This window comes from Empidonax traillii, unplaced genomic scaffold, assembly GCF_003031625.1.
Source record: "Empidonax traillii isolate 1590-97213 ecotype Southwest subspecies unplaced genomic scaffold, ASM303162v1 scaffold320:size708019, whole genome shotgun sequence".
In the NCBI taxonomy this organism is placed as follows: Eukaryota; Metazoa; Chordata; class Aves; order Passeriformes; family Tyrannidae; genus Empidonax; species Empidonax traillii.
Window position 1 is genome coordinate 266,346 of NW_020955513.1, and position 25,021 is coordinate 291,366.

Below are 25,021 nucleotides of genomic sequence, written 5' to 3' on the forward strand. Positions count from 1 at the left end.
GGGGATACAACAGAAAAACAGAAGGATTCTATTCTGGACAAGCAAGGACAAAAATCAAGAATGCAGTCAGACTAATTTCCTTTTAGGGAGTAGCATGACAGGTCTACTACACATGGTTTCATCAAGAGGAAGCAACAACATTGATCAATACATAGCATTTCCTATAGGGAGGGAGAATAAAACTATCTTTGCACTAGGGAGAAAAACATTAGTAACTTCAGTGTCCTTTGGAGAACTGAAAAGATGAGGGGTCTCTAGGAAGCTGCCAGTCAGGACTAGAAAGCAGAAAGATGAACAGGAGTTACCCAGAAGTAGCTAGGGGAAGCCACAAGTATAGGCTACATGACTGCCTGACTCAAAAATAATGCACAGGACATAATTCAGTGACTATAAAGAATAAGCACATACATTGGCTTTAGATTTAAAATAATTAACAGTGGAATTGCGTTTATTGGTGCTGCAAATTCTTCCAGCTTATAGCTACTTTTGCATGGCATTTCTGCATTTTCCTAGAGCTCTGAACTGGGTTCTGCACTAGGTCTATAGGCAAAATCAATACTTTCTGAAAGGGGAAATGGGCAAAGGACTGACTATGTACAACAACCACCTCCACTTTAGTTGCAGGTAATACTTCAAGAAAACAAAAGTGAGATGAAGTAGAGCACAGAAGTGATTAGATCATTTAGAGAAAGTGTATTTTGCTTCACTTGGTGAAAGCTATTTTCTTGATTTTGCCCAAAATGGAAAAAATGGGGGCTGAGTCAATGAGCACTTCTGTTTCTGGAACAAACTGTTTTGAGTTGGTTAATATCCTAGACAGTACTGAAGAGGTAAATTATTAGAAAATGATATTTTGAAATATTACCTTGAAGCTTTAAGCATATGCCCAAATAATCTCATATGAAATCATTCAGCTCTCTAGGTATTATTCATTCAGAGTAAGGACACTAAAGTTTAATCAGAATACCAAAATTATACTTTACTTTCAAATTATACTACTTTTACAAAATATACACTGTAGTTAAAACCAAAATTTTATCTTTATTATGATTCCTGGTAATTTAGACAGTATTACAACACATTTAGAAAAGGACATAGTTAAATCAAAATACAAATGGATTGTACAGCACAACTACTAAAGAAAATTCACCACCACAAATAAAAATACATCCGGTGATGCCAATCTTCTTTGTATATTGTGCAGGCATGCTTCTACTGAAAATTTATTTCTGCTTGTCTCTTCTGTTGAAATCTGAAGCTCTGTTCTGTCATTCACATTCGATCAATCTACTCACATTGACTTTATGAAGAGAAAAGTAACATTCAAGAAATTTGGACACTGAGTACATAATCTTAAAGAGAGAGATCAGACTTCCTGAATTAATGTTTCCCCTTTCATCTTCATGGAAGAGTGATACTGTCACAGATGAAGAGTATTGAAGGACAGAGTCAACCCTAATCTAACATCATATTGGAAACGTTGAATGTTACTTCTTAATTAAATCATCTGGTTATGTAAAAGGAATAATGCATACATAGGCCACCGTTTTGATCCACAGATCTTATATACAATACATGCGAGATTTCTCCAAGGCTGAATTTCCAGCCTCTGTGTATCACCAGAATAAAAGCAGGGAAAAAAAAAAAAAAGAAGCTAGAGGCATTTGAAAAGCATGACAGCTCAGAGAAATAATCTGCATACCATCTATATGACACAGCTAGAATAAATCCAGGAGTGTTCACCCAGCTGCAGCCTAAGGGATCTGTCATGCAGCCAGCTGCTGCTGCTATTTGACATCTGGGATCTGTAACTGGCATTGGGAAAAAAAAAACAAAAAGAAAAAAAAGAAAAAGAGAAAGAGAGAAAAAAGGTGGGAAAAAGAACTGAATCCCCTCTCTCTCCCAACACTAGAGGCATTCCTAAGGAAAGAAATTTTGTTGCAGAAGACAGAGCCTCTGTGGACTGCATGCACACAACGTGCAAATAAAAGGTCAAATAAATCCTGGTAAATGAGTGTAACACAATGAAACTCTTAGAGAAACACATTAGTACTTCTAAAAGCTGAACCGCATGCCCATATCTGACCAGCAATTTTGTTGCTTACTGCTCCACTTGCGAAAATTACCATGGCTAATTCATACCACAGGGTGAGACCTCTGGGTTAGGGCTGACTCAGTGGTCTCAAGCATTATGCCAAGAGTATCTAATTCTCCACACACAGGAAACCTCAGCCTGATTTCCCCTGCCTGCCTAACAGTTCTTACTGGGCATGCAGAGAAGTGCAAGCAGGGAAGTGGCTTGCCTGAGAACCAGCAGAACTAGGGAGGATGAAACCAGCCTGCCAAGGAAATGTCCTTTGCACAAAAGCCTGGATTCTCCTACCACACCAGGTATGGCATCTACGCAGAAATGCAGACATGTGTTCGGGGTTTCAGTGTTTTGCAAATCTCTGTGAAATACAATAAAACTGGCAGTCAGTACTTCCAGATTCCTGCACAAGCTGCAGACAGCTTCCTTGTCTATGGCTTGCGCACTTCACTTAAAGGTTACTCTCTCTGTGTCTGGAGAGCTTCTCATCCTCGTATGGCTCCCTCTTCCTCTCATGACTCAGAGCATTTGAGATACCTATGATTCAGATATGCCTACATGAACTCCCAAAAGCTTTACTAAGTGTAATTTCATAGAGGCAAATTGCCTGTTTCTCTGAGCTGGATCAGTGATGTTTCCTCTCGTCAAACCCACAATGCTAGTGAAGCTTTGAACTGCTGCAGTAACTCTGAGAGAGAGACCTTGCTGGCAAAGTTCATGGGTAGAAAAAAAAGACTTCTGTGCCCCTGCACATGTTTCTGTGGCAGTTTCTATATTTACATTTTTGGGGAACTACCCCTGGGCCAGATTTTGTCATTCCTATTCACAGTGAAGAGTATCTTGTCACAGCAAGGGAAAGCAGGGACACTCAATATGAGTGTCAAGCAAGCTTCGTTTATTGATTATACAGTACAGCTTATATAGGATATATAATGAGATCATTAATATTCTGTAATCTAACTCTATGATTGGTAACAGCCTTAGCAGTCAGCTGCAGTCACACACTGTCTCCTAGAATCTTACATACTAACTCTACTCTTAGCTCTAATATCTATATTTACCACTAGCTTTCACATATGATTGGATGTTCACCTCTTATTTACATTCTTTTCCATGCTGCCAGACTGAGGCCTTGCTGCATTCTGCAACAGTATCTCACTGCTCAAATAGTCTTGAGGGACTACACTAAGGCAATCTGGATCATGTGGAAGAGCTCTTTCCACTGTGATCAATTTATTTTTCTGTCTGGCTTAAAGATGGCTTCAGCTGAACTATTCATAGATGAAGCAGCACTCATGGTGGTGGCAGCCTGCGACCTTTATATAGGAAGGAACACATCTACAAAGGGTCCTCTGCTCATGGAAAGGGCAGATGACACTGCTGTGAGCTTGGAGCATCTGCATGATATAGGGAGTGAGAAAAGTAAGGCACATCTGCATTGCACTGATGCTGCTCATAGGCTTCTTGCCAGAAAGTACAGACACACACAGCACTGTGCAAATCTCTGCAGAACAATCAAAGCTTAACATTTCAAGCATGAAGACTCGGTCTTTGCTCTTGGCATCAGACAACTTACAGTATTGTGCTAGCCTGGAAATTACATTTTAGGAAGTTACAGAACTGACAGCTGCATCTAACACACAGATGTTGATACTGAGCCCACGTACTAGAAGTGTGCTTCTGTATGTGGCTTGGATGCTGGAGCTATGGCCATCACAACAGAAGTCCTTCACAGAGGTCAGAGTTTCTCCCTGAGTCAGTAAGGAAAATCCCACTGCACAAAGCAAACATGCAAGCATACATAAGGTATGACTAGGCATATTTATAGATAACAGGTAGATGAACAGATCAACCACAAAAGTTACTCTTTTTTTTTTCCTTTCTTCTTCCCCGTTTACCTACTAGCATTTCTTCGAAATCTTACATAGATTAATTGATGAATAACAACTATTTGCCACAACTAGAAGGCAGTTTGGGTACCCTAAGATTTTACTGTGTGTCTAGCTTAAACAACAAGACACAGGCAGAAGAATTGAAATGGGGAAAAATATCAGTTGTTCATGCTTGGCCTTGAGACAAAACCATTAGATACAAACTTCTGGAGCTTCAATGCAGGTCTTAACTCACAGATCACGTATCCTGGCACATTTACACCAAACAACATGACAGACAAAAGAAAGGTGCTTCACTGGCTCAATGTAGAAGTCCCATAGGTATGTACAAGTGTTCACCAGAGAAGTATATAAAAATGTACTGTGTAATTCCAGTATATTCAGGAAAAAAAATCGCTGAACCCAATGACGTATTCCTGTTACAAAGATTTGTAATTGGCTAGGCTATAGAAAAATTCAGATGGATCCTTACCTAAATGGTTTACACCATACGTAGCACAAATTATTTCATGCTCTATATAATTTTGATTCAGTGATCAAATTTTTCCCCACCCTTTCCTGAAGTCAAACAGAAACTAGAGAAATAAAAAAGCTCTTGACATTACAAAGGTTAAGCCTTCCCTTCTGTGCCTGTGATCAGTAATGCTTGCACTCTGGCTGTGTTAAGGCTGGGCTCAAATCCTGTCTGAAACATATTGAGTCTGTACAAATATCACCTGGGTTGGAGGATAAAGGATTGGATGAGGGCTGGCATGTAACACACAGAAACTGTAGAAAAGGAAAACTCTTTGGCTCTGGGTATGGGAAAAAGTCTGCTTGGCTGCTTTGGGGTGAGGGTAGGGTGGGGACCAGTAAGCATAACCTTGAACCAGATGTGGCCTTTCCTTTGTGGGCCCTTATATATTCCAGCCCAATGGACTAAATGGATCAACACACAGGATCAATGCCCTAAAAAGCATAAGGAGGGGGAGCTAAGCAGATTTCTTTTTGTTAAGAGTTACCCATGGCTAATGGCTTTGCTGGACTGAGGCCAGCTACCATAATATACAAATCTTTTGAGTTTGTCTAGAAGGGGTAGGTGTATTATTTGTTAAATTACTCTCTCCCTTATCTCATATGGAAAAAATATATATCCATTTTCTTTTACTACAAAGAGACACAAATTGTTTTGTAGCAGGTTGAAATACTTCAGCATATATATCGCCCTGGAAGCCTTTAAACTGCTCTTTCACTAATTCCAACAAACACTTGTCTTCCCTGTAAAGGAATGAATTATGCATGGAACCAAAGAAACAGAAAGAAGGGAGGTGATCTCAGTTAGCTACAATTAGCTGTGTAACTCCAGCTAGCCATTTATGCTGCCCTCCTTATAACAGCTGTTTGGGGTGGAGAAAATTGCCTTTTAGATGTTCTCATCTCTCTCCTGTTACTACTGAAGGAGTTTGGGTGAAGAGCTTGAAGTACCCAACCAGTTCTCCAAGGGCTGAGGCTGCCTAGGTGAGTCCTGCAGTGCCAGGGAACATGGTGCAAGATCAAAAGGGCCTGAGTTCAAGCTCCCAAACTCATCCTCACCAGGAGTACCAATTGTTGCTTTCCTTATTTCTTCATGGCCTGCCATCCAGTTGTCCAGGACCAGTCTCGTCCTACAATCAACTGCAGCAATGTACGCAAGTCCCAGTGACACAGCGGAGTTGTCTTTCTGCATGGTGTTTTTTGCCGAAACCGAGCAGGAGGAGGGCTTTTCCAGCCCATCGTTACTACTGCTTCCCACAGCACTTCCCATCAGCTCCCAGGCACCAGTGGTTTAGAGATGCTAACTGTCCAAACTGTGCCTCAGAGACATTTCAGCGAGTGAGAAGACCACAAGTTACTCAACACAATCCACAGAGGCTTTTTCAGTCACTGAGTCTAAGCAATAGCATAGATGAGGTTAGACAGACTGACCACAGCGTGCCCAGCATTAGCTATGCCAAAGGACTGTTTCTCATAAAGGGGATATCATGCTGAGTAATGAAAAGCTTCACTTCTTTCATGAAATAAAAATTGTATGAAGTATGCTTGAGTTCCTTCCTTGCAAAATGATTTGTCACTACGTGAACGGGGCAGAGTCTGGGGAATAGATACGTGCTAACAGTATCCTGACGTCTTTGGAACCAAAATACCTAAAAACTGTATCTGGAAGATCTTGTTCTTATGAGATGAGATCTTTACACCACATGAGACTGAGGCTTTGATACAGAAGAGTGGATGAGATGCCTCATACAAATCTCTAGAATATATATCTCCCTCTAAAACCACCTTGCTAGCTCTTGAAATCTCTTATAACACTGAAACATGATTTTCCCCCCATATCACCTTGATCAGAAAATCAAGGATTTCATTAATATTTCATACAACACACATTAACCATATTTTATCCTACACTGTTTCCTGGGGAGAATTTAAAAAAACACCCATCTTTCTAAGGGTAATTTGATGGGACCATGTTGTAGAGTACCCTAGTCACCAGGTACCCAGAACTGAGTAGACCTTAGCCTTCCAGAGTTTCTGGGTTTCCTCCTTGCAAAAACAAAGGTGATAGTTAGCGTTGATGTGTGCCTCTGTCTTACCCTGGAATGGGTTGCGGATGCCACCAGTTTTTTACTGGTGCTTTTAATAATTTGTTTACACACAGCTCTTAAAAAACAGTTGGGACAGATTATATTTCTCGGTCTGAAAAAGCCATGTGGATATATCACCCAAAGTCATGTTATGGACAGGTAGCCTAAATATTCCTAAATAGGTCCAAGGCACTTTGATCTTGGAGATGAAAGAACATGATTCAAAGACGTCAGTTAGGCACTTCAAAAAGCCGAAGTTATGCCTTGCAACAGCAGGCAAATTTTTTAATAGTGGTAACAAATAACCACTTCATAATGCACGTGATATATTCTTCCTAAGTTGCATCAGATATAGTTAGTCTTAGGGCTTTTTCTCTTCCCATAAAGATCTGTGGAAAGGTCCGCTGAGCACCTTATCTTACATCTCCTTAGATTCAACTTTTGCAGTACATTGCATGATTTTTTTTTTTTTTTGCTTAAATAATCTTACTAATTTGCTTATAGTGTACATTAAAGTTTACAGAAACAGCTCAAGTCATGCATTTATTATGAAACTGACAAAATAGCATTTTTTCTCCCATGCTTTGCTGGTGCCCGTTTTCTTCCTCCTACAAAGACACAGTCGTTGATCTCTTCTGCTCTTGTCTCTACACTGCTCAATACCCCTCACAATTATCCCTACTCATTAGGTATTGACGAGTGAGAAGCAAGGAAAAAACATAGCTAAATGCCCATTTCTGTCATTATATATTTTATCATCTCACAGCTTGTCTGATCTATTACAGCTCCATCATTCAAAAGGCTCTACTCAGAAACTGCATTTGAGTTTAAAAATCAAACCATTTCTTAGTTCAGTGTCACTGGAGGAAGCATACATAAAGACACAGAAGATATAAAGCATATTAAGATCTCTCCCATTTCCTCCAGACCCCGGACCTTCAAAGTCTTCCTGCAGATCTGAAGGAAACAAGGCAGGGAAGAACACGTTTTCTGGGGCAATGTTTCTGCAGGATCTGAGTAGAAACATTGCACCTTTGTTCTGGAGCAACACCACGAAGAAGTGAGTATTGTTCAAGCATGGCAAAGATGATTAATATGTTGCAACATATTAGGCAGGAGAGCTTATCCTACAGGTGGATCAAGGAGTCCAGGTGTTTGGAAAGCTGTCCACTGCCTCCTCCAAGGATTCCAAAACCACATACCATTTCTGGAGCTTTTTCAAACCAACATATTAAAACACCTGGGCTCTCTCAGAATCTTCTGCTAGATATTGCCATGGGGTAGTATTCATACTCCTTATATGTGCCTTGAAATAATTCACCAAAATATGTGATCAATGACAGTGTGAGAGCCAGGCATTCTCAATTAAGATCATATCAGCTCAGAAACAAGTAATTTTTATCTTAGATTCCTGCCAATTCTTAATTTAAACAGGTAAGTAAACACATAAGTGCTGAAATTGAATTTGGAAAGGCTAAAATTTCCAAAGAGAAGCTGTTTTTGACATGCTACAGGAGAAACAAAATATTACTCACTTCAGGAGTCTTTACTTTTGGCTTACATAAGCAAATATTAATTTCTAGCCAAAATAAATCTCAGTTTATAGTTCTCTCTATATTCACTTAGTGAAATGAAGCTTTTAGATCTTCACTGTAAGGATAAATAGTACACCAAAAAGAAAGTCCAAAGCACAAAGCATATTCATGAATTCAGAGGCTGTGCTGACTGCAATTAAAAACTCTAACCTTTGGTCATCTTTAGAAACTGTTCCTCTGTCTCATCTAAACTTTTCTGCTTTCGGAGACTTTGACAAAATAAGCCAGGATGCTGATATGATCATTTAGTCAACAATTTATATCACTCTTGAAACTTAATATGGAGATTCAATATCAACTGCTGTTTATTTATTGTACTAATAAAGGTAAAGGATCTGTGTTTATACAGTGTCCAGTATAGTCAGCAATTCTCTAGCTGCAGTTGGCTTCCCAGTCATCCTTCTGCTATTGCTAGCTCTTCCACCATTACTGCCTCTCCAGGATTGGATCTGTTTCCTGAAACTCTCCTTTGTGAGATAAAAATCACATATTCCATGAAAAAGCAACTCAAAAATCTTGCATTTATCTAGTCTTCTATCTTCACGCTAGTATCTGCATCCCTTTCAATTCAATATATCTGGATTAAAGACACATGCTCCAGCATTCACAACACCTTTACAAAGCATTTCAGATGTTCTTGCTGGAAACTCATGTTTCTCTGACTCCTTCTCTTACTCTCTTACAGCAAAAAGGAAAAAAATCCTGTGCAAATTTATCCATCTTTTTCCTACATGTTTCCTTACTGTGTTCACTTAAAATCAGCTTCACTTTCCAGACAAGGTTTATGATCAGTCAACACACCATTCCCATCACTCTATGTCAACCCCTTGCTCTTCTGTCTTCTCAGTAGACTTGACACACACACACTGAGGTAGGAAATATAAAGGAGAACTGAATAAAATACCCTCTTTCCATAGATGCTACACAGCAGCAGCTTGCATCCTAATGTGCTGCCTTCTTGGTACCTTCAGCACCCTGCTTTTGCAACCTGCAAACTTCATTCTTCCATTCCACAAAGTTTAATACAACTGTTACTACAAGTTGGGGTTTATTTCAGGCAAAGGCACTGGCTATTTCCAGATCTTGCTTGTTTGTTTTATTTGAGCTTTTGCTGTTCTGCACACACATCACCGAAACACAAACATACAAACAGAAAACCCACTCCAGGTTTTTAGTGTCAGGTTTGTTTGGGCCCCAAGGAAAATCCTTTCCTATGCCCCTGAGTCTAAGGGCTGACTAATGGCCCTGTTCACTAGGAGCAGTCACTGTCTCTGCCTGCTGCCAGTTCCGAGCACTCTCCAGAGAAAGCAGTAGTTCATTTGCTTGATACCCAAACAAGTGGTAGGTGCCAGGTGTTACAAATTTTCTGTAAAGCAGGCTGGATAGACAGGTGGTGAAGGTTGCTGACAACCCAGAAATATTTAGCTTTACCAAGGCTTGGGAGGATCATTAGAATTTCCTGAAAGACCAAGCAAAAGTATGTAATTAGGCAACACTTAACAGGAATGATTGCAGATAAGTTGCTCCAAGCAGAGAAAAATAAAACAGTCTGGATGAGTGTGACCTCTTTAAAATAAGAAACTCATTAAAGGAAGGACTGCAAAATGCTTGCAACTGTGGTGGGGGAGGATGGCAGGGGCAGGGGAGGAAGAGGTATAGTATAAAGCAACGAGGATCTTTGATTTGTTGTCTGTAACTACCACGCATAAAAGATAACAGCACTTACAGAGACTATTTTTGGCTTGATTTCATCTGTAATACAGAACAGCCTGGTTCAGCCTCATTGCACTGGAACTGCAAGCTGTTGGGAATGCACAAGATTCCAGCTGTTTGTCAGGAAACGTGTAGACAAAAGGTCGTTGAAACCAGCTAATGGCCAACCTTTACAGGCTACTCTCACTGCAAATTAGTCCAGTGCTACGCAGTGTTTTCTAAGCAGTCAGACTGATTAGCATGTATGAACTCTAACACATACAGAAATCACCCCACTATTCAGCGCTATACAACCTACATTAGGGTTTAAAAGCCTTCAAAAAATCCTTGCAGTTAGCTGTAAAATCATTGGAAACAAAATTATTGCAAGGTACGTATTTTAAAATGTGGATCTGAATTACTGTTCTTATTGACTGAAGAAACAGAGAAATTCAGTTTGTGGGGTTTTTAGCAGTAAGTATGTACATGGATGGGAACAGAATCTGCTTGCACACCTATTATGATTCAGATTTGAAGAGCCCTGAGACTCGATACCTCCCTGGACAAATTTATGGCCAACTAGGATCAAAATTCTGGCCTTCCTGGGCTACCACAGCATAATTGTTCAGGTGAATTGCTGGAATTGTCACTTTCCTGATAAATGCGAGGCAAGTCTCTAATTAAGGCAGTACACTTAAAGAAACAGAAATGTTTAAAATTAGGAGGTAGAATCCCTGACTGCATTCAAATCAATTGTAAGTTTACCATTGTTTTCAAGAGGAGAGAGAATTACAGCCCCAAGCCCCATTATTTAGAAGGTTATAATACTCCCCCAAAAAGGGTTAGAAATATCTAGATGCAACAATCAAGTAGCTTTGTGATTCATGCTTGTCGAATGTAATCATTCAAACTCCTGCCTTGCCTGACAGTCAAACTCAGTATTTGCAGTTCTGAGATACAAAAAAGGAAGTCAGAAATATCTAGAAATACATACAGGACCTGAGAAGAAAGGTTTGGGGTAAGGATGGAGAGAAGATTCAGTGGGCATGGTGATGCCAGGGAGACATTGAGATAAAAAGCAGGAAGTGGAACACAGGGAGAGAGAAAAACCCATCAAGAGCTATTTTGTTCCCTTCAGAGAAAATTAGCTTAATGATTCAGTCACTCCTTTTCTGGTTTTCAGTTGAATAATAACGGAAGTTATCTTTCAGGCTTTTCCTAAGGCTAGTATGATACCTCTTCCTAGGACAAAAACACCCACTGGACATAACATGTCACTCTCACTTTGTGTTTTTCAATTTGACAGCTTTGAAACCAGCTCAACAGAATAGGAGCCAGAGAAAAGATATCATGCAATCCAGATCATCCATGTGTACTCTTCCAATCCTATATAAAATCAATGAAGGATCTTGTTTTTCCTAGTTGGGCAGTAGGTTAATGTCTCCATCTCAGAAGCCAGCTAAAGAGAGACTAAATAAAATTTAGTATATGAATGAATGTGCAGAATAGCAAATCACACTGTTCCTTTAAAAAATGTCCAATTTCTCTGACTATACAAGCACCATTAACCCGGGATTGTTTTTAAAATTGAACATGAAAAGGCACAATAAAACTACCAGAGAATGTAAAGCAACTCCTGTGAGTACACTTATACAATCTTAAACATAATATGAAACAGCAAGAGATGTGTTACAAAGCTTTATTTTCACCTCTTTAAAAAAATAACAAAAAAAAAAGAGACGGGGATGAAAAGGAAGAGAGAGTAAGGAAAGGAGAAAGTGAGGAATAGAGGAAGGGAAAAGAGGGGGAGATAACAGAAATGGAAATACAATGATGCCAGGAATCCTGAACACTTTGGAAGATCTTCTGAGAAGATGGGGAAAGTTAAGTACACAGAATGGAAAGGAAAATATACAATTTTCCTTCATGGAAAGTCAGGGGGAAGTATGTAAGCAGAGGGCTAGAATAAAAGCCCATACCCTCTTGCCTGGTGGATTAAACAGGCCTCGTGTACACTGTGCTGGGCTAGCTCATGCCTTCTAAGCAGGCATGGCTGTGTCACTGTTAACCAGGACGTGACTCTGCGAGAGTTTCTCTAACATGTTACTGCAAGAAATGCAACTCCCAACAGTGAAATCCTGAACTATGGAGTTACTCCAGTTCTTTCCTCAGGGACTCAAAAGTCAGCTTAGCATATATGCTAAACAACCGGTCAGCCCCTGCACATAATATTTTCTGGACACAATCTTACTTTCCTTCAAGCTTTTGTGGCTGTAACCTCTTTCCAGGTTCTTCTTTTCTCTGCTTTCATATGCTTCTTCATTCTTTTCTACTCCCTGCGTTGATTTTCTCCTTTGTCTTTCCTCTCACTCTTCAGTGTTTCTCCGCTTTGCTGGGCTTATTAACGTGCATGTTAGTGTCTTAACTGTCTATTTGGGATTAAATTTAAAACTAAATTCAAAAATACAACCATTCAAAAACAAAATGGAATATGAAATGTGGAATTCATGTAGTGATTTTTTTTTTCTCCCATGATTCTTTCCTCTGTTTTCCTTTTTTCACCCATTTTCTGTCATTTTGCCTGTCTGGCTCAGCTGGTCTTTGAACACATTTGTAAATATTCCTTTTTTTAGCATCCATTGCAGTAGAATGCTGATTTTTATTTAATTCAAAGAATAAACTATATTTAAAAAATTATTTAAATTAATCTGCAAAATCTCAAATTAAAATAAAAAAAAAAGAGAAATTGTCATATTGTCTTAATAATAAAAAAGATCAATTAAAATATATTTTTCAAATCAAAGATTAATTTAGTGCTGGTAGCATAAATTTATACCATCCTTTTGAGACTGAATTCTGCTTATATCCCACCTGGTGCTAAAAAGAAACTAAAGGAAAAACAGCACTAATTTTTATCCTCTGTGACTACAGAAGATGGTGTGTTTTAAAAGATTTCTCTAGGTGGCTGCAATGGCAGCTTATGCAAAGGGTCCAGGAAGCCAGGCAGCAGGGCAAGCACCACCGAGGTCCACCCCACATCAGACTGCAGAGGTAGAAGACAGCAGGCAGGGACCCACAACTGCTATTTCCTTTCAGCCCCCACCCACTGTTTACACAAATGTCCCCCACAAATCCCCATGCTGCACTGGACCTAAACTCCCCAGAGCACGCGCTTCTTACTGTAGGCTGAAGGAAATTAATTAAACCCCATGTTCTGTCCTCATTCTGCTGCCGTACAAATCCCTAAACTTGGGGCTGGTGGGTAACCCTCTTCTAGCTGAAATGAAGGAGCAGCTTTTTTATATCCAGCTTCTGAAAAATAGTCCCCATGCAAACACTTCGGAAGTGCAAAAGTATGGCTTTATTTCAAAATAGTTTCTTCAGAAAACAAGGTAAAGAGACTAGCGATAAATGTGCTAGATTTTCACACAGCCTATGAACGGTATTTCTGGACTACTCTTCAAAAAGCTAGCTTTCTCACTAGCATTTTTCTAGAGGTATGATTCAAGCAAATGAAAACTAACAAATAAACAAACAAAAAACCAACTAAACAAACCTATATTCTGTTTGTTCTGTCTGTAGGACTGGCTGAAAGGGCATCGGGAGAGGCAAACAGAGTGTAGTTATATATCACCGGTAGTTGTCAAGGTAACTACAGAATTATGATTCCAGACTAAAATATAGTTTCATTTACCTTCTAAGATAGCAGTCCTCGGGCAGCCAACTGAGATCATCTTAACTGGAGAAAGAACCTGACTAAGATTCTCATGAGAACATCTCAGTATATCAACCTTGTTCTATCCCAAATAAGCATATTTTTTGTCATCTGTCTCTACTATCTATGGATGAAGGTTTCAAAGTATAAGGCCTTCGTGGCACTCGAGATGTGCTTTGCTTCCTACTTTCAGAAAGAAAGTCTTGAAGGAAATCCCATTTGAGGACTTCACTTAGCCTGGGACAGAACCATTAATTTTTCGTCATCTCACAGAAAACAAAACAAAAAACCCCCAAACAGATTAATGGAAAGTAGGCTTAGACTCACAGGAAAGAAGTGTTTTCCACAGGACACTTCCTTTTTGTGGCAATTTTTAAACAAAATCTTGTTTTAAACAAAACCTTTGCAAAATTCTCTTCTTAGAAAAAAACCCAAATCATTTATAGTGTGCATTTGCAAATCAACATAAAGCATTGATAAGCAGCAGCTTATTAATTCAAGAAGATTTTAAGGTCTAGATTCTAAAACAAAGATTGTCTTTGATGGTACAAGAGTCTGGGACATAAGAACATAGAACAAGTTTGGATTAAAAGGCTTTGATCTGGATTGGCTTGAACACTAACACTTTTTGAGTTAATCCCTTCTACAGGGATTCTACACTTTCTCTGTTTGATTTTGCAGATCTGAATGTAAAAATGTTTCTCTCTTTTTCCAATTAACGCTCCCATTAAAACAGACGCATATCTTGGAAAAATTCTATCTTCACCAAAAATTGTTCCAATTAGGGCAATGGGATTTTTGCATGGACTAACTTCCAAGTGTAAAGTACAAGCTAAGAAAAAGCCTGCAGTATTTAGGCTTATTTCAATTCAGAGAAATGAACTTTTTACAAACCTCCAGTTCAGAAGCCCCAAGCTGCCATGACAAAGTTTTGAAAAGGAGAAACTGCTTTTCTCCCTGAATTATTTTTCCCTTCCTTCCCTCCAATACATACATATCTATTTTTTTCCCTCTGATATAACATCAAATTTCTAAAGACAAAGAAGCACAGACAGTGTATCATTTAAATAAGATCCATGCTGCAGGAAGTTTAGTTGCTGTAAATTATTATTTAAAAAAGCACAAGTGTGTGAGCACAAGTGAGATTGGACTAAAATGAGAGGAAACACAGAACAACAGCAAATCTTGCCCAGAGCCACAGAGATCTCTCTCTCATTTCAGGCCCACACGTTTTTCATGCTTGGGAGGTAAAACACTGGCAAGGATTATTTTTCAACTAGGTCAAAGTGAATGTTGAAAAGATGATTTGATTTATTTTGTCTCCTCAAGTCACATCAGTTGTGAAGAGCTACTCCTGCCAAGCAATCTGAAGTCAACAGTAACCTTGGTAAGAGAAGTCAGTGGCAGACATAATGTTAAGATTAAGTAAGGAATAAAACACAGATGACCATTATCTTGGGGAAATTGATCAGGTGCTGGTAACAGTTCACATCACCTTGTCCAGAAACAGTGCCTCAATATAAGAAGAGAAACCCAAATTCAGATATGATTATTAGGCAAATAATGATTCTCATGTTAGATATTTTTCTTAATTGAAGAGTCTGTTAGTCTCCTTAGAAATATTTATATTTCTTCTTAGAAGCCAGATTTTCTAGCATCAAGTACCAGAAAAGACTATTAAAAATGCTAGTATTACACATTTCCTGCAAGCCTTTAAGTAGGCTGAGAAGGGTTTTGAAGTGCACATGAGCATGGTAATTTCCATTCAGATGGTGAAAATGTGGCAGAAATGTCATGCATCATGTAATCTTGAATATATTTCATTTGGAAGTTAGATTTTAAAATTTAAGTTTGAAAATAAAATATATTAATTTATGCCCTGCAAAAAAGAAAACAAACAAACAAACAAAAAAGAAAAACGAAAAGAACCCAACAAACCCCCCAAAAAAACAACAAAAAAGAAAACAAACAAAAACAAACAAACAAACAAAAACCCAAAAACAATAACAAAAAAGTTGATTCAGAGTCATAGGCAATATTTCCTGGCCTTTTCACACAAATTTTTACTCCCAGCATCAGTGTTCCTACATTCCTTCCTTCTGTTTCCACAGAAAGGGTTTTTTACTTGCACAGATGGGGTTTGGGTTTTTTAACACTGCTACAAAGTACTTTTTAAATACCTTCTTCCTAAGACTGCATTATGATCAACTTATTGCTACTCTTACCACTATATATTCTTACCTAAAAGTCTAATATCAGCACTATATGAACTCTGATAGAATTTCTTGAAAACCCTGAAGTTCTGGAAGATGTGTACATTACAGTACTTGTAGTCAGACTGGACACACAAAGCAGACTGGGTTTCACGAAATTTTGGCTGCCAAAATTTCCTAGACTCACAGAGTTGAATGGTGGCTGAGGCTGGAAGGCAGCTCTGGAGACTGCCAAGTCCCCATTCCTGCTCATTCTCAGCCACCTGGAGTTAGTTGTCCAAGCATTGTGTCCAGATGGCTTTCAAATATCTCCCAGAATGGAGAACCTACAAACCCTCTGGGCAACCTGTGCCAATATCCAAAAGTCCATATGCTAAAAAAAAGAAAAAGAGTTTAAAATGGTATTTCTTGCATTTCAGGCTGTGCCCATTGCTTCTAGTCCTGTCACTGGGCACTGCTGGGGAGAACCTGGCTCTTAACTCATTTCAGAACAGGGACATCTATTCAGAGCTTTAATTCTTTGCTATTGAAAAACAGCCCCTGAAATGCAAATTAAGCATGAACACATTGGCATTGGTCCTTCAGAGGCACAGAGACTCCTCTCTGGCTCTGCTCCCTCTGGAGCCTTGCCGTACTGCTGCAAGGATGGAGCTGACAAGGAAAGACCAGCACCATCTGCACATTCTGGCTGACCAGGGTCTGTTGTTTCACTTGCAGCTCACACCTGCAAGGTTGCTCACACAGCCCATAAGGGCTCTGTTTTTCCTGTGTTTACTTCAGGCCACAAGTTCCCCATGCTCCTGGCAGCTGGATCCCCAGTGCAGAAGCCAATGGCATTTCCAAAGAAAATATTCCACTTGTTATAAGCAAATTAACTTCTTAAACCCTAAAAGTAACTCACAGAAGCTAGGACTATATAAAGTAGATCTTGGAAGAGAAATACTAAAGCATTCCAGAGAGAAAACAAATTGCTTTTTTCTTGGCTTTGTCTTTCTCTATTTGCTGGCAATTTTGTTGAGAACAGACAAGATCTGGAAATAGCTCACGCAACCTGCCTGCAAATGCTGCTTGAGACGGAAAAAATAATGGCCTATTAATGGAGGTATCAAACCCAGGAGCACCTTTTTCCAGTCACTGCTCAACATCATGGCTCTACAGGTCCTTACAAGAGGATCAAAATCCTGTAAAAGGGTGAAATGGAAGCTTTTTTACCAGCCTTGAAGAAACAATTTCATTTTGAAACTCCCTTTCTCCAGATTGCCTTCAGTAGGGCAGCACAATCAGCAAAATCCTAACCTCAGAACTTCAGTCCCATTAGTCACACAAAGCTTTGGTGATTTACAGGCAGAAAATCATTTCAAGACATCTGACGGGACTTTCTGCCTGCAGCTACACCTGTGCACTTCTTAGTTTCTAAGTTTCAATTAGATATAATTTAAATATGAGAAAATCATGATTCCTGATGGCAGAGCCTGTTAGTGAAATGTGTTTCACATTTCCAATGGAAATGGGAATTTAGGAAACCAGCAGGCAGAGCCTGTGCCTGCATTATGAATATATTTTATATTTGAAAGACTTTATCTCCACCTCACTATCCAGATCTGCAACTCATCGTCAGCTGTGTGAACCACATTCCTATTCCTCTTAATTTCTGATTTGTCACAGTGCTAACATGATAACTCAATTTCTAAGGGGTTTGAAGGAACCCAGAAAAATAGAGGTTCTCTATTGTTTTATATGTATGTAAAAACTGTGGGGGAAAATTTTGTATTGTGTTGTACTGCAAGTCAAAAGGAGAACAAAAAAAGACTTGTGCAAAGAGACTTAATGAATTTAATCATGTTTTTGCCTCAAAGTATTATGTAAAACAAAGAGAAAAGCAGGACAAGTGATTCAGAAACTTTTCACCTAAATGATTTTATCAGAGGGCTCTGGAGATATCTTAATCTTCCCTGCTTAATACGGAGCAAAAAGTCCCTAGCTTTACTGAATAAGGGACATAAGTGCTATGAGCACAGAGAAATTGTATTAGCCCTGCATTACTTTCTTGGACTCTGGCAAAGGGTCTTCCGCTCATTGTGAATGTGGAGGATCCGGCCACAAACTGATATTAAGTTTATAAAGTAAGTATTTTCATTTGGCTTGAACATATTTGCTATAACCTTAGATGAGGCTACGGAGGGGAAGGAAAAAAAAAATCTTAATGTTTAGGCAAGGCTCTTACCCCTGTCATCCAGTGACAAAGCAGAAAAACTCTGCAGTTGCACACAGGGTCCTGCAAAGTGGCATACTGTCAGACTGAGACTTCTTTACTCCTCATTCACATCACCACCCTGTCTTTTAAGATGTCTTCATGAGCCTGGCATTCAGCTGCACAACTCTGAGGACAGTCCTTGACCTGCCAAAGCTAAGTACTGGAGATAATGCACCAGCATGAAAAAGGAAACCATGTAGATGGAAACTGTGCTGTTATTGCTAGGAAACTGTTTAGACCAATGCTGCTGGTCTTTCAGCATCAGCAGTGGTACAGAAAGGATTCCAACAGCAGGCTGTGGTAGAAAGGACAAAGCAGTCACATTATATCTAGCCACAATCCCAGGATGTTACACTTTTACAGCTCAAAGCTACACCACGAAAAGCAAATCTGACACAAGCAAGCATAAACTCAAGCATGCTTATGCACACTTACAGAAGATATGTCTCAGCAAATACTTTATACTATTTTTGACTGGTTGGATGACCACTTCCGTAATGATATTTTTGACATGCCATGTCAAAGAAAAAGTCCTGGGTGACACTTTTGCACATATTATTAACAAGGCATCAGTCTTTGCTGAACTGGCTTACACAGCTCTAGTTCATGTGCTGGGAATGCCACCAACAAATCTAAAAGTTTGGGAATTTGGGAACTTTCAGCAGCTGAACTTTCCCCCAGCAGCCTGCAGGGAAAGCTAGTCTGGTAGACAGTGGAAAAAGGCGGACTGCTCTGTTAAAAACGGTGCCCAACATACAGCAAGCATCGGTGGAGAAACCACCTAGGAGCTATTCTGTAATTACACTTGGTATGTAGCGGCTAGATTAGTCCTTCTTCTGTCAGGTAAATTCTTCAATCTCAGATCTCTAAAAACAAGGAGAATCTACTTGCTTATTATCAGGTTATGCTGCAAAAGGGAGCAAGAGACCTTGTCATCTCCTTATTCCCTGGCTGAGCCACATGTAGCACAAATATCCCAAGCTACAGCTCTGGGAAAAAGCCAGGCTTGTTAAATGCATGTGAATTGCTTTTAAGGCAATTCATCCTACTGCTTGGCCCACGCTGTCTTGATGTGGGTAAGACTGTAAATGACACAATTTGGTTGCCATCATGCTAACCTCTGCATTCCTCTGACTCTAAAGGGAGAAAGCCTCTCCTTCATTTCTCACCTGACTTCAAATGGAAGTCTCATGAATGCCATGGATTTAGTGCGTAGTTTTATAATTGTGGTTTTATTTGAACTGCCACAAAAATGTTGGGTGAGATTAAACTCAGGCTTCTCCTTTTGAAGAGGTCTATGCTTAATATGACTTTTACACCCTCTTTTCTCACTAACTTTTAATTTTTTTCTCCTTTGAGTCTAGTTGCAACTCCAGCTCCTACACTGCAGTTGTGAGAGCTTTCCACTGGTACTGTGCTGAGTGATACTTATGCATAAAGTTTTTCTAATTGCTGATTCCATTGGCATTCATAAACCTATGTTGGAATGAACGAAGCCTTCATTCATGTTTATATATTAGTTTCCAACATTTGTATGTTTGTAATCATCAGGCTACAACCAGCTTTCATTTGCAGAGACATAAACTGAGGCTGAGTCAGGAGATATGCTCTATTATGTAAATTGAAAGATTCTTCTCCAGTATCAAGAGCTGACTTTATCACAGAAACCTCCCCTTTTTGCAACTCAATGAAGTTTGTTCACAACTGGTAACTTTGGTTATGGCTACGTTAACAAGTGGTTGGGATCAATCGCAGCCCATGTCAAGAGCTCATTTTGTGCTGGGGATCTGACACAGGTTGATGGAATGCTTAGTTCAGCTAAGTTTTAACTTTGCCCCCACGCACTAATGCTCTCTTACTGCTGCAGCTCACCTCCCAGGTTAGTTCCATCCAAATGGAATCCAGGCCAGGAGCTCCAGTGCCCTTCCTGATGCGAGCCTGTGATCAGAGAAAATGGGCAACACCTGAGGGTTGCCTGAAAAGCATCTCCTGATCTAACTAACGAACCCACTAACAAAGACACACCCTATGTGCAAATTAGAGAGATTTATCCAATTAGAATATCTCTGCGGCAATCCCTAGCCATCAACGATTTTCCCAGCCATATAATTGCTACTATTAACAACACAAGTTCTCAATTTAACAAATGAAAGCAAGATAAATGCCAACCTCATCCTGGCTTCTTCCAGCTTTATGATTCAGAGTGTAGTAATCTGTTGCCCTTGGTCTTTTGGAAATAGTGCCCATGTGAGAATTTTAATGACAATGCAGCACTGCTTCTGGTCTGCTCTGGATATCCAAGGGCTTTGATTTCTTTATCATGGAGGAGAATCTGATGGTCAAGCGAACTGGGTCTATTGTGCCCCAAGGACCTGCAGCTTATTCACCTCCACTCACCAGCCTGTGTACTTCCTCACTGTTTTCACTCAGCAATAGATTACTCAGCACAGAGACCTAAAATCAAGGAGGACACCTAAACAGTCTGGAATGAGCAGGGAGAGGAACCAAGGAGGTTTCTGGTATAGCAGCATGGGAGAGGATAGGTGGTAGGAAGAGGTGATATGATATATTGCTTAGATTTTCTGTGTCCTTCAGCATCACTGCCTTGTAGGGGAATGGCCACAACTGCTTTCCTCTCCAGCAAGCTACCATCTTTTGGCATTGGCTCTGATTTCAATGTCTCCAACATGGGAAACCAGACTTCCTTCCTGCCTGTATTCAGAAACTTTGTTAGTCCCTTTCTCAGGTCTTGCCATGCTTATAAAAAAAAAAAAAACCAAACAAAAAACAAAAACATCCCCAGTGTGCATGGCCTTTTTATTACTATCCTTTACCCTTCTCTGAAACTGTTAGAAAATTATTGCTCATAAGCTGCTTCATAGGAATTGCTTATACACATGCTTTGAATCTCACTTGTCCCTGAAGTAAGCGTAGATTATGTCAAGTAAAATTACTAACCCATATATATCAGACAGAGCCCCAGACAGACAGTGGGCCAAGACATAGAAGGATGATAGAGGCTTAAAAACACTATAATTACTTGCATTCAATAAGCCTGGCATTTTCCCAGAGCTGTCTCTGGGGATGTTTGTGCTATGCATGGCTCAGCCAGACAACAAGGAGAGGACAAGGTCTCTTGCTCCCTTCTGCTGTCTAACCTGCTTAAAAGCAGGAAGATTTTCATTGTTCTTAGAGATCTGAGATCTGGATAACAAACTGAAAACATCCCCTCCTGTTTTTTGTCCATAATAAAAAGACAGCTATATTGTCCCAATTCTTGACCACTCTGGCTGCCCAGCAATACTGTTTTGAGAAGTTCTCCTTCAAGAGTCTGATATTCCAGATGGGAACAGTTTCTGTAAAGCAGTGTTTTCACATAGGCCATGAAATAAAGCTCAAAAAAAAAAAAAGAAGGGGAAAAGGATCAAGATAACTGATAATGTTCTTTTACAGTGACTAAACAGATCTTTAACTGTAGCTTTTGAAAAGGTGATATATTTGCACAGCCCAGTCTTGGTCAGGGTATCTGAACACACATCCTATTACTAAGCAAAGTGCAAATTCATTGATAAGCAGTAAAACAGGAGTGGCACTCAGTCTCACAGAAGCCTTTTGAACTGTATATTACACTTGTAAATACAAATTTCTCTCAATCAGTGAGAAATTCTGAAAAGGCAGCACTCTTCCAGGGATTTTTTAAGCCAAATCTACCAGGACCTGAGATTTCTAAAGCATCAGTGGTAATAATTACAACGAGGAACTTCAGTAGACTTCAGATATATTTTCAGCTTCCTCAAACTGCCATCTGTAACTTAACAGTTTAAAACTGAGGGCTATAGCTGACTTTAGTCAGAAAAATCAAGAAAGATTAGGGTGCTAGAAGCGCCTGTGATCACACTGATGTGAGAAAATAAGACAGACTTTGGTTTTACTTGGCTTCATGCAAGTCACGTGATGTAATTAATTCCAACTGGTTTTGGTCTCTGTACAGAAACTTCCAGCAAAAGACTTTAATGATGTAACAATTACCTTTTTCCTTTTATGATCCTTCTAACTATGCCTTAATTTATGATGCCTTTAACTAGCATACATGTATCCTGGGGCTATGATGGAAGCACATTTATATAAGCCAAAAGATAAATCTTAATGAAAGGGGGTTTTAACACAATAATTAACATGTATTTTGATCATCAGAACAGTAATTATTAGAGGCACAAAAATAAAATCAGATCTCAGAAGAAGCCATGAAGATCCTAAATAGGGTGGACTAGCAACACTGCCCTATTATTTTGCCAAGAAATGATACATCAAAGTGGCAGGAGTGAATCATCATACACTACTGGGAACTACACACAGTGAAACCATGAGACAAAAATATGAGATGCATTAACCTCCACCATACATTGCAAAATATAATCTCACAGCAGATAGTGCGCAACATGCCTTTTCTCATATTTATCAACCTATGCTCTCCTTATGCCTCCACAAATGTGACAGATCATCAGATAAAGAAAACAAAGGAAGAACCACAACAGCATAGGAATTTCAGCTTGATATGAAAGGTCCATTTATTTTTAAGAAAATGTTTTTCCTCTGTGAAGGATTATAAACTCTCAACATGTGTCAAATAACCCAATCGAGCAGCCTTGCTCTTTACAAACCTATTACCTCCTAAAACCCCACTTTTTAGTGGGATTATTTATACACATGATGGGAGGAAAACCAGCAATGTAAAGAGCATACATACTCTTCCCTGCTGTCATTCTCCCCTTAGCAAATATTTCTAGCTCTCAGAATTTTTGCTCAGCTATGAAATCACTTTGCCCATAGACACGCGCAGGCAGACTGTAACTTGCAGTCAGCCCTTTTGCAATGACAAACAGTAAAGAAGTCAAACAAAGCTGAAAACATTTTTTAAAGAATATCCTGTTCATTTTACCCCTGAGCCAGATTTACTTTAGGAGTTAGATTTATAGAGTCAAAGAATAGGTTGGGTAGGAAAGGACTTAAAAACCATCTGCTGCCGTGGGCAGGGACACCTTCCACTAGACCAGGTTGCCCAGAGCCACATCCAGCCTTACACTGAACAGTTCCAGGGATAGGGCATCCACAGCTTTTCTGGGCAACCTGTTCTAGTGGCCCAAATAAAAAAAGTTGAACAGTACACATGGGGACCTAATTTAAAAGAAGATAGAATAGAAAAAAGAGGGAAATAAAAAGCTTCTTAAAGAAAAGGATATAGTATGGTACCTTTTCCAGTCAAAGTTTCTTCTTTTATTTTCCTCACCGCTTTTTGACCCTCACTTTCACTGTTTCCAGCTGTGAAAATACAGAAAATAGAAAATTAGTAATGCAATCAACTTAAGAGTGTGAATATAAGCATGCCGCTGTGAAGTGCTAACCACAGTGTAAAGCCAGTATGAAGTTTTAGGTGAAAAGGTGTGCTTTATTACTGTCAGGGAGCAGAGGTTTTGAAAGAGGGCTATGCAAATGCTCTGCTGTTCACACGAATTCTGCCTGTTTATCTCATTTATTCATATAAAATAGGACCATCTGCTGGCGGGACCAGCAGATTTGAGATGTGAGTCTCTGAGCCAGCAGATTTGAGATGTGAGTCTCTGAGCCAAGTGAATTGTACCACATCCAGATTCTACACAAGCTTCACTGTAGGTTAGAGCAGACATCCTCTTGCTCTTTTTTAAAAAATGAAGAAGTTTTACTGGGATTAAGCATCAAATAATGTCTTCTGTGCCATTACGCTTAGGTGGGCAGTTCATAATTGTCTGACATTTGTTTGGCAATTTTTTGTAATAAGAAAAAAAAACAAGTGCCAGCAAAATATTGTGCTTGGTAATACAAGCTCAAGTTTTTAAGTTTAGCATTCAATTTATCCATCAACAAATATTTTCCATAACAAGAAACATCAAAATACCTATTTTTTATTATCTAGATTGGATAAAACACTGGTATATCCTATGAACTTCATGAAGTTGCCTCCTTCCTTTCTGATTACATCAACCTCTGCCTTAGTTTCTATGCTTTTTTCTCTTGTGTACAAGTGTCCTGTCCTCTCTGTCACAGGGTCACAGAGCAAGATGAAGTTGAAAGGGCCCTCAGGAGGTCATCTGGTTCAACCTCTTGTTCACATTAGCTGGTACGTGCTTGTATTTACCCTAAGATGTTAGAACATACTTTACAGTGCTATTAAACTGATTCATGTCATCTCATAGAGAATGCGTTACAAAAGTGGGAGTAAGCCCTTGAGACAGCGCATGTGTCATCCATTGCTTGCACTGGCTGAAGGCTCAGAGCGCTGAAGGGGATTTTAGGGAACACCCAACCACTCTGAGGAGCTAATGTACCCTTTGGAGGATGGAGTTTTAGCTGTGCTCCTGCAGTAAAAAACAAGGATTTGAAACACATCTCTTTTTTTCATACTAGACAAGAAAACTCAACATATACATAAATGTAGCCAACATAAATACATTTAGCATTCCAGATACTGGAGAGAAAATAATTCTTACATAAAATCTAGAGTCATACAGGTCTACAACTGTTCTCTATAAATGCCATTAACTATGGGGTTATATTGCTCAGACTGACGAAGAAAGAAAGAAAGAAAGAAAGAAAGAAAGAAAGAAAGAAAGAAAGCAGATATTTGCAGTATTTTCTTCTTGCTGGTTTTTTTCCTTTAAAACCATCCAGCCTTGTAAAGAAGAAAAAAATTCAGTTTGATGTTAATTTCCAGATATAGATGCAGCATCAACAGACAAACCCTCCAATGAAATTGCTATTTTTGGGGAAATCTGTGCACAGGCTTTATGGGCAAGACTTCAATTTTCCTCACTGTTCCACCTCAAGTGAGGTACTAGAGTAGGATTTCAGTGTTTTATTAAGCTGGATAGAGCTATACTAGAGATAAAAATACTTTTGTATCAATTCTGCGAAGGTTTTATTTGATTCCTTTTTCA

General features: G+C 39.3%; 1 protein-coding gene across 2 annotated transcripts in view; it reads right to left on the minus strand.

Annotated features, from left to right (window-relative positions):
• Positions 1–25,021, minus strand: part of DHRSX (dehydrogenase/reductase X-linked) — a 206,842-nt gene that overhangs the window by 92,236 nt on the left and 89,585 nt on the right. For both annotated transcript variants that reach the window (XM_027891383.1, XM_027891382.1), the window contains one exon: positions 23,301–23,369. In XM_027891383.1, the coding sequence (XP_027747184.1) occupies positions 23,301–23,369 (69 nt within the window). The remainder of the gene's footprint in view (positions 1–23,300; positions 23,370–25,021) is intronic.